This window comes from Elephantulus edwardii, unplaced genomic scaffold, assembly GCF_000299155.1.
Source record: "Elephantulus edwardii isolate Elephantulus edwardi_28Jun2011 unplaced genomic scaffold, EleEdw1.0 scaffold00069, whole genome shotgun sequence".
Lineage (NCBI taxonomy): Eukaryota > Metazoa > Chordata > Mammalia > Macroscelidea > Macroscelididae > Elephantulus > Elephantulus edwardii.
This window is the reverse complement of record NW_006399819.1, coordinates 4,576,820-4,587,391: the sequence shown is the minus strand read 5'-3', so window position 1 is coordinate 4,587,391 and position 10,572 is coordinate 4,576,820. Positions and strand designations below refer to the sequence as shown.

General features: G+C 36.5%; 1 protein-coding gene across 1 annotated transcript; it reads left to right on the top strand.

The window, feature by feature from the left end:
• The first annotated feature begins 4,163 nt into the window (after positions 1-4,163).
• On the top strand, positions 4,164-4,493 carry LOC102869328 (small ubiquitin-related modifier 2-like). Its single transcript, XM_006888605.1, has 2 exons — positions 4,164-4,317; positions 4,375-4,493. The coding sequence occupies exons 1-2, from the start codon at positions 4,164-4,166 to the stop codon at positions 4,491-4,493; spliced, it is 273 nt and encodes a 90-aa protein (XP_006888667.1).
• The last annotated feature ends 6,079 nt before the right edge of the window (positions 4,494-10,572 follow it).

Genomic DNA, 10,572 nt, shown 5'->3' with positions numbered 1-10,572 from the left:
CATCAATTCCTGGGGCTTTATTTTTTTGCCAAGTCCTTCAGAGCAGTCTGTATTTCCTCTTTCATCACCATTGTCTCTTGATCATATGTTGTTCCTTGAAATTCTTCTGTGTCAGCCACTTCTTTTTGGGACAATGGCTCTGTATACTCCATCTTCTTTTAATGCTTCCTGAACCATTCAATATTCTGTCCATAGCATCCTTAAGCACTGCAACTCACATCTTGAATTTGTTCCTCAGTTCCTTCAGTTTAAGAAATTCTGAGAGAGTCTGGACCTTTTGATTTTCTAACTTCAGTTCCTTGCACATTTCATTATAATATTTTGCCTTGCCTTCCCAAGCTGCCCTTTGAAATCTATTCAGCTCCTTAACTTCTTTATAGGCTTCTTGGTGGTCTACTGCAATATTCAGAGTCTGTAAGAAGTATCTAAGTATCTAAGTAAGATGAAGCTGTTGACAGTTTCAATTTCCTCTCCACCCATCATAATGCTATCCATTGGTCCAGTGGTAAGAATCTTTGTTTTCCTGACATTGAGATGCAATCCACAGCCAAATACTGTGCCAAATGCTTCAAGCCCTCCTCACTTTCAGTGACCAAGGTTGTGTCATTTGCATAATGCAGGTTATTGATGAGTTTCCCTCCATTCCTAATGGCACAATCCTCCTCATAGAGTCCAGCTTCTCAGGTAATTTTCTCAGCATACAGGTTGAATAGGTATGGAGAGAGAATACAACCCTGGTGCACTCCTTTCACAATTCCCAACCATGCAGTACTTCCCTCCTCTGTTTGCACAACAGCCTTCTGGTCCAGGTATAGGTTTCACATGCTCATCATCAAGTGCTTAGGAGTCCCTTTCTTTTCAATGTCAGCCATAACTTGTCATGATAATTCTACATCATGATAGTTGTTGGAAAAATTGAAGTTGACAACAATTCCATTATCCTTGCATCTACTCAACATCTTTGATACCAGCAGTCCAGGAGATGTATTGTTTTGGGTAAGTCTGCTGTCATGAACCTATCCAAATGACTGAGGGACAATGATGTTAGATTGAAGACTAAGGTGCTCCTGAGTCAAGTCATAGTCTTTTCAGCCACTTGCTCTGCATTTGAGAGCTAGACAATGAAAAAGGATGTCAATAGAAAAATTGGTACCTTTGAGCTATGAAATTAGAGTACTGGACATTCCATGGGCTGAAAAGAGAACAAACAAACATGTCTTGGAGAAAGTGTAGCCAGAGTGTTCCTTGGGGGTAAAGATGACAAAGGTCTCACATATTTTTGGCATGTGGCAAAGAGAAGCTATTCCTTGGAAAAGGACACATGCTTGGAAAGTTGGATTTCAAAGAAGAGAGGAAAACCCATTACCAGATGCATTGACATATCGATTGCACAAGTGTGTCAGATTGTGAGGATAGCGCAGAATAAGACAGGATTTAGATTTTTTTTTCATAGGTTTGCCATCAGTCATACTCAATGGAACCTGACAATAACTACAAACATCAAAAATACATATATAATAATTTTCAAAGACTCTTTCTGAAGGGGGTAAAATGCTTATTTTTATTACCAACTGTTCCAAATGACCAATTCTGCACTATAGCATTGCCTACTTTTTTAAAAAGGAGGAAACAATATAGCTTGTTTATAAACTATGATTTATGCTTAACTTGGGAAGAAAACTATATTTTAAACCTATGTGAATTCCAGATTCACTTTCACTAAACCCTTTCCTCCCTTTATGCAACAGGATAAATCTCACTTTTACCCTGAAGGGAAGCTTTACATTGCATAAAAAGTAAAAAGCAAAGAAAAACACACACACACACAGTTAAGAAACAAGTGTTTCTACAACAACAAAGGAGTCTGGATGTCTGAGAGTTTTTGCTATTTTCAGTGACTTTTTTTACTAAAAAGTGAAAATTTGACTTACTGTCTGGATGGGGATTTTGTAGACATTTTTTTAGTCCATATTTGTTACATTTTTATTAGCTTCAAAAATAGTTACCATGGTAATAGCTCCATTTAGATCTAATCTTAGAGCTGAATTATAGAAAACCTTCCCACTGGGTTGCATACAATGCTATTTGACGGTTTCATCTGGCCTATTATTTAAGATAAGAATTATTTTAAATACTATCAAATGGTTGCATTCTATTCCTGACTTTTCTTTTGTAACTCTCAAGTTCGCAAAATTCTCTTGCTTATAATTTTGTAAGAATTCTGTTTAATTTCAATATGTATTATTTAATATTTTTTATATTCTTCTTTCTTTAAAGAAGGAGCTTAGACAATGATGACAATTTATTTTCTTTAATAACCTAATTTTCAAACATCCTTATCAAAAACCACAATTATTTCAACATAAAATCTACATTAAATCATAATATTAAGAGTTTCTAAGGACCTTTATATAGATATAAAGGGAATTAATTTCTCTAAAATGTGCTTATAATTTATAAAAAGGAGTCATACATAAATGAAATATAACCAAATAGCCACTGGTTTTCAAAGAAGTTTGAGAAGCCATTCAGTCTATTGTCCCAAACCTAGTCTGAACAAAAATTAAACCATTATCAAGAGAATTTCTAAGGAGCCTTGGTGGGGAAGTATGTAACATGTTGTACTGCTAAATGAAAAGTAATCTCTTCCAATCCACCAGTTCTCCAAGGGAAGAAGATAAGTAGACTTTTCTCAAAAAGATTCACAGCCTCCAAAACTTAATGGGCAATTGTAATGAGTTGGGTTTGACTGCACGGCATGGATTTTTGTATGTGTTAAGTGATACCTTTGAATTGTGGTGTTGATGAAGAACATTACATATTTTACTGAATGTCTAAAGAATGAACAATTCTGTCTCAGAAGTGAAACTAGATTACTTCTTAGAGGGAAAGATGATGAAATTTAGTCTCACATACTTTGAACATGTTCTCAGGAGGCATTAGTGATTGGAAAAGAATTTATGTTTAGAAGAGTCAGTGAAAAACAGGAAGACCTTCAATGAGATGGACTGACAAATTACTGCAACAATGAACTTGACCATGATGGAGATCATAGAGTTATTATTAGTTGAAGTTTGCTCAACTGCGGTTAAAAGCAACAAACCAAACCTGCTGATAGAGTACTATTAACCAAAGGTTAGCAGTGTGTTTGAGATTTTCATTTAAGAGAAGCATTACATTCTGAACAAATGACTTTTCCATCCTCTAAGATAACATAATTCAACCTTTACCTGTTCAAAAACCATCTTCAATTCTGTACTGTGTTGCATGTTTCTACAATGCAATAATTCCTAAAGCTCTGTGCAATATTAGACCTTGACACATAGAAAACATAGGAGAACAGCTCCATAGTATTTCTTGGCTATAATGTTATTCTTGGCTGGAAGAGATCCATATTTGTTTCTATTTTTCAAAACTGGATATCCAACAGAATGCATAAATTATCAAACAATATAATTAATATCAGATGCAAGTAAAATCTTGTTGAGGATTTTTAAAAGATAGCTGCAACAGTACATTCATAGAGTACTGCCATAGATTCAAGCTGATTTCAGAAGAAGCTGTGGCATGCGAGGTATCATTGCTGATGTCAGATGGATCTTGTAAGAACAGAGAACACCAGAAAGAAATTTGCTTGTGTTTTATTGATCATTCAATGACCTATGACTGTGTGGATTGTAAGAAATTGTGGCTAACATTGGAAAGAATGAGAAATCCGGAACACCTCATTGTGCTCGTGCAAAACCCATACATGGATCAAGAAGCAGTCGTCCAAATGGAACAAAAAACATTGCATGGTTTATTATCAGGAAAGATGTGAATTATGGCTGTATTCTTTCTCCAAACCTATTCAATCTGTCTGGTGAACACATAATTTCAAAATACGGACTAAATGAAAAAGATTGTGGCATGAGGTTAGGAGGAAGGTTGATCAACAACCTATCATATGCAGATGATACAACATTGTTTGCATGAAGTGAAGAAAATCTGAAGCACTTACTGCAGAAGATCAAAGACTATAATCTTCAACATGTATAACATTTTAACATCAAGAAAACAAAAATTGCTTCTTCTGTAGCTCCTGGTGCTGCCTGTGCTCTCGTTCGGTGCGGACCTGGTACCTCTTTTGTGAAGCGGCTGCTCAGGAGACTCCCGCGCTCGCCATGGCCGACGAGAAACCCAAGGAAGGAGTCAAGACTGAGAACAACGATCATATTAATTTGAAGGTGGCGGGGCAGGATGGTTCTGTGGTGCAATTTAAGATTAAGAGTCATACCCCACTTAGTAAACTAATGAAAGCTTATTGTGAACGACAGGGTTTGTCAATGAGGCAGATCAGATTCCGATTTGACGGATAGCCAATCAATGAATCAGATACATCTGCACAGTTGGAAATGGAGGATGAAGATACAATTGATGTGTTCCAGCAGCAGACAGGACGTGTCTTCTCAAATAAACACAGAGGAGCCTGCTGTTTTACTCCAGAACTCTGATCCTGCAGACCAAGAATACATTCTCAATTAGAAAACCACAACTGGGTTCCAGCACATCCTGACTACTACAGCCTAGTTTTCCCTCTTCCTTCATTTCCCCCTCCCTATTCTTTTATTGTACATAAAGTAACTGGTGCACGTGCACATGCATATTTCAAGTTTGTTTTCTTTGGTTTTTTTTATAAACTAAATGGCCAATGGCAAGTTTTGATCAACATCTAGTGGAGACGGGACGGGGAAAAATACTGGTTCTGTGAAAATACCCCCTTTCTCCCTAAGTGGCATGTTCATTCAGCTCTTATCTTTATATTCCAATAAGTTATTTTGTTCTCACTGTTTAACAAAGAACGACATTAAAAAAATCCTTACATACCTTGTTTGATTGGAGAATTTTAATTTTTTTTCATTTATCATTGTAAAACCAAGGACAATTTTATAACCTTTTTGTACATAGCTGTTTCATGTATGGCAATCTGTCTTTAAGTAGGGGTAAATTACTCTGAAAGAAATGAATCCTAAATAGTTTTCCCTTCAAGTCAAGCGAATTGCTGTTTAAATAAACTTCTTGTTTAAAAAAGAAAAAAGAAAAAAAATCTTCACCACTGGATCGAGGAAAGATTGAAGTAATCCAATATCTTCATTTTACTTTGATTCAGGATCAACACCCATGATAACAACAGTCAAGAAATCAAAAGACATATTTCACTAGCAAATTTTGCTAAACAGGAGAGAATAAGAATGCTTAAAGATTGAGAATGTCAGTTTAAAGAGTCTTATCCAAGCCATGCTATTTTCCATTGCTTCCTGTAAAAGTTGAACAATGAATAAGAATGAACAAAGAAGAATATAATGCCTTTGGATTGTGGTGTTGATGAAAAGTATTAAATATACCATGGATTCCCACATCAATAAACATATGTCTTATAGGAAGTGTAACCAGGGCTCTCCTTAGATACAAGGATGATGAAACTTACTCTCATGTACTTCGGACATGTTATTAGAAAGAGTCAGTCTTTGGAAAAAGACGTAATACTGGGAAAGACAGTGAGTGATGAAAAGACTGAAAGGGCAGAGATTGGTACAGGGATTGTAAAAATGAGCTAAAACATGGCAGAGATACCAAAGAAGGTTCAGATATGTTCTTCTAAGGGTCACTATAAATTATAGTTGAGTTGACAGCCCTTTACAACAACAACAATCTTATACTTTAAATACTATAATAATTGCAATCTGAATATAAAGAAAGATATGCATATTTGACTATGTAGGAAACAAAGGAAATTAAGATAAACCTACTAAAAGATATCCATTTAAAAATATTGCTTAAAAAGACTATGTAGAAATGTTGGAGTCCTTTAATACATTATAAAAGAAGAAACTATAAAAGTACAGTGTATGTTGTCGTTAAGTGCCATAGAGTCCACTATGACACATAAGGACACTGTGAACAACGAATCTGAACCTTACCCCATCCTGCACTTTATGGTCTCTAATAACCTCAATTCATTGTTATAGTTACGATGTCAATCTATCTTGCTGAGGATCTCCCTCTTTCTCTCTAATCCTCCACCTTTCTATGAATATCCCTTTCCAAGACCTGGCCCCTCTTGACAATAATCCTACAGTATGTGAAACAATGTTTTACCACTCTTCATTCTAAGGAGCACCCTGCTTTTACTTTCTCCAATATAGACAGACATATATGATTGTTAAACACTTTTTTTGAACTACCTTCATGTCAATGTCAACATATATTAACCACAACATTGTTATAATTGTGATCTTTCCAAGGCTGATTGCCAGCTCTTTCTTCTAAGAAAAGACTCGACTACATTTAGTTAGTAATCAAGTGCTCAAATGCTGGCACTTTAATATTCTTTTGGCAGTCTTTGGTACTCCTCTCCAAAGGCATTATTAATTCTTCTTCTGTCATCTTACTCATTGTCCAGCTCTCAGATGCATAAAAGTGATTGAAATGGATCTTAGTCTTCAAACTGACATCAATGCTCTTCAGCATTTTAGAGAGAGCCTGAAAGCAGCCTCGCCCAAAGCAGTATGTTTCCTTTACTTCTTGACTGCTGGTACCAAGGATGTTGATTGTAGATCTAAGTAAGAGGATATCATCAATAGTTTCAATCCTTTCTTCGTCTATCATTATGATGCTTATTGGCCCAATGGTAAGGACCTTTGCTTTCTTGATCTTGAGATGTAATCCATATTGAAGGCACTTTTTAGCAATGTTTTATTACTTGATGTTGTGTTGTTGATTGCTGCTGAGTTGAGCATGACTCATAGCATCTCTGTGAACAAAATACCTGAAGGTTTTTTTACAACTATCATCTTTTCTCAAAATTCTTAGAGTTTCCAGAGTCATGTTGTTTAGGAAGTGGATGCCACGCCTGCCTGCAAACTTGTCTGAAACTGAAAGCTCCACCAAACACTGTCCACCATGGGTAACTGTTACAGCATTTGCCATCCCAATGGCACAAGTTTCAGCATCATAGCAACCCCAGGTTACCTCAGCACAGCATATTGACAGAAGAGTGCTGTACCACTTAGAAGAATGTTCCTCCAAAATATAACAACAACTGACTTTTAAATACACGAGATTTTTTTGACGCTAAACAAGATGCTTAAATTAAAAAAAAAAAACACCAACCAATATAATATGTTGTTGTTGTTATTGTTATGTGCCATCATATCACCTGCAACCCACAGTGACCCTATGTACCACAGCTCTGAATCCTTCCCTGTCCTGAGCCAGTCTCACTAATAACCACACACCAACCCCCATTGCCTCAGTTACTGTATCAATCCAATTTATCTAGGGCTTCTCCTATGCTGTGTGGATCACAACGAATTGTGACTAACCTTGAGGGGAATGGGAATCCTAGAACATGTGATTGGGCTTATGTGAAACCAAAATTTAGACCAAGAACAAGAGAATACTTCATGGTTCAAAATCAGGAAAGGAGTGTGTTGGGGATGCATCCTGTCTCCACACGTTTGCACTCTAGCAGCACAGGTCATTTGGGAAGCAGAGCTTTATGAGGAGGAATGTGGTATCGAAATTGGAGGGAGACTCAACAATCGACAATATGCAGATGACACAACCTTGCTTGCTGAAACCGAAGAAGACCTGAAGCACTTAACTGCAGAAGGTCAAGGACTGTAGTCTTCAATAAGGATTGAAGCCCAACATCAAGAAGACAGAGATTCTCACCACTAAGCCAGTTGGAAGCACCATGAAAAATGGGGAACAGACTGAGGTTGTTAACAATTACAGCTTGCTCGGCTCCACAATTAACACTCTCAACAGCAGCAGTCAGGTAATCAAAAGATAAATTGCATTTGAAAAATATCCAGAATGCTGAAAATCAATGATGTCAGTCTAGAGACCAAGGTGTGCCTAATCCAGGCCATGGTCTTTACAATTACTTGTTATGCTTCAGAGAGCTGGACACTGACCAAGGATGACAGAAGAATTGATGATTTTGAATTGTGATGCTGGAGGAGTGTTTGAACGTACTATGCACTGCCAAAAAAACAAACAGGTCTGTCTTGGAGAGGGTGGAACCAAATCAACCAAGTCCACGATTTGATAATTTTTCAAAAGAATAAGTGTCATAATATTAAAAGGCAAGCAGAATGTGAATTTAACCCTACACCCATTTCTAACTGTCTGTTCTTATATGCTTCTATTTCAGAAGCAGAATTCAACCAAATTCTTCTTTTCCAGCCTCCTACACAAGAAAAAAACAAACAACAACAACAAAAAAACAACACACACATGCAAAAAGAAATTCACAATAATATAATATTTAAATAAGAAGACAAATGCAGAAAAACACTGCATAGTTCAGAATCAAGAAAGGTGTGTTTGAGGGATGTATCCTGTCTCCATACATTTTAAATCTACATGCAGAACCGATCATTCAGGAGGCTGGACTTGATGGTGAGGAATGTGGCATCAGGTTTGGAGGAAGATTCATTTACAACTTGCATTACACAGATGAAACTACTTTGCTTGCTCAAACAAATAGCAAAGAGATGGAAACAACCAAAGTGCCCATCAACAAACAAATGGATAAAGAAGTTGTGGTATATTAACAAAATGGAATACTATGCAACACTGAAAAACAAGTAACTCATAAACTATTGTACAAAATGGGTGACCTTGGAGGACATTATGCTGGGTGAAATATCTCAGTCACAAAAGGTAAAATATTGCATAATGGACTGACATGGAGTTTGGGGGAAAACAAACAAAAAAGGAATAAATAATGTACACTACGTTGAAACAGATGAGAGAAAGAACTGTTTAAAAGAAATATATAATTAGCTATCATTTGCATGACAATAGTTCAAAAGAAGAGTTGCATAGCAAAGTGGATGGGGGTGGGGGAGAGGAAATTGTACAACAGTGAAATAAGTTTTTTAAAAGAGAAAAGCAAGCTGGCTGGGGGAGAGGAGGAGGGTGGAAAATGTGCAACAATGAATTAATAGAAGTCAAACTTCTTTATAAATTTTTGTTAAAATCTCAATTAAAATTTAAAAAATGGGAAAAAATCCATTAAAGAGGATATGAGATGTCTGCAGCAAAAAGTCAAAGACTGTTGTTTTCAATATGGATTGAATCTCAACATTAAGAAGACAATGATTCTCACCACTGGTCCAATTGGCAGCTTCATGATAAACAGAGGAGGGGTTGAGATTATTAACAATTTCAGCTTGTTTGGTTCCATAATCAACATCCTTGGCATCAGCAGTCAGGAAATCAAAAGACGAATTGTACTGGAAAAAATCCACTGTAAAGTATATGTCTAGAGTATTAAAGAACAACAATGTCAGTATGGAGACTAAGATGTCCCTGATCCAGACCATAGTCTTCTCACTTACTTGCTATGCAACAGAGAGCTGGACAATGACTAAAAATAGATGATAGAAAAAGAATCACTGCATTTGAGTTATGGTACTGGAAAGAGTGTTGAACATACTGTGGACTGACTGCCCAGAGAACAAACAGTTGCCCTGGGGAGGGTGAAACCAGACTGCTCTTTGAAAGCAAGGATTTTAAAGTTCCGTCTCACATATTTTGAGCACATGATCAGCATGGACCAGTCTTTGGAGAATGACAATATGTTTGGAAGAGTGGAGGAACAACGCAGGAAAAGAAGACCCAGAATGAGATTCAGTGACTGAGGGAATGGGATTAAGTCTGTCAGAGACAATGAGATTGGCTCAGTTAGGATAGGACAGGGTTTACAACTATAGTACACAAGGTCACTATGAGTCACAGATGACTTGATGGCACATAAGAATAATATGCAGATGTCTGTTGAGAAGGATTACAACAAGGGTGTTTTCAGGTTTAATTAAGCCTCTAATCTCTACTGTCCATCCTTTTTCTACCTGAGAATAATGGAAACTCCAGTTCTGGTCTTGAATTTTACTTAAACAATACCAACAATTTTGATATTTTTTACAAGAAATAAAATTAAATCTCCATATGTTTGGCCATTTGCTTCTAAAGTAACAGGCCTTTGAAAACACTCTGTACAATAGAGTAGCAGACATGGCACAGGAGGCAGAGCCTTCATACTGGGAATGCCAAAGGAGGAGGAACAGTTGCAAACAGACACTAGTGATTGGAATATGGAATATGAGAAATGTGAATGCAAGAAAACTGGAGATTGCTAAGGTAAAAATGGAATGCATAAATATTGAAAAACAAGGAATAGGTAAAATGAAATGGATTGACATGGGACATTTTGAAGTTTTTGAAAACAATCATGATCAACTATGCTGGAAATGAAAAGGTGAGAAAAAATGAGGTTGCATTCTTAGTTAAAAGACAATTTCTGAGTCTATCATGAAATAAATGTTGTAAGTAACAGAATAATATCCATATGCATACAAGAAATCCCACTATCATTCAAATTTATGCACTAACCAGAGCCAAAGAGGAGGAAATAAAAGATTTCTACCAGCTGTTGGCAACTGACAAGCAATTGAACATGCAACTAAGATATATTAATAATAATAATAAGTGACTGGAATGCAAAGTTTGGGAACAAGG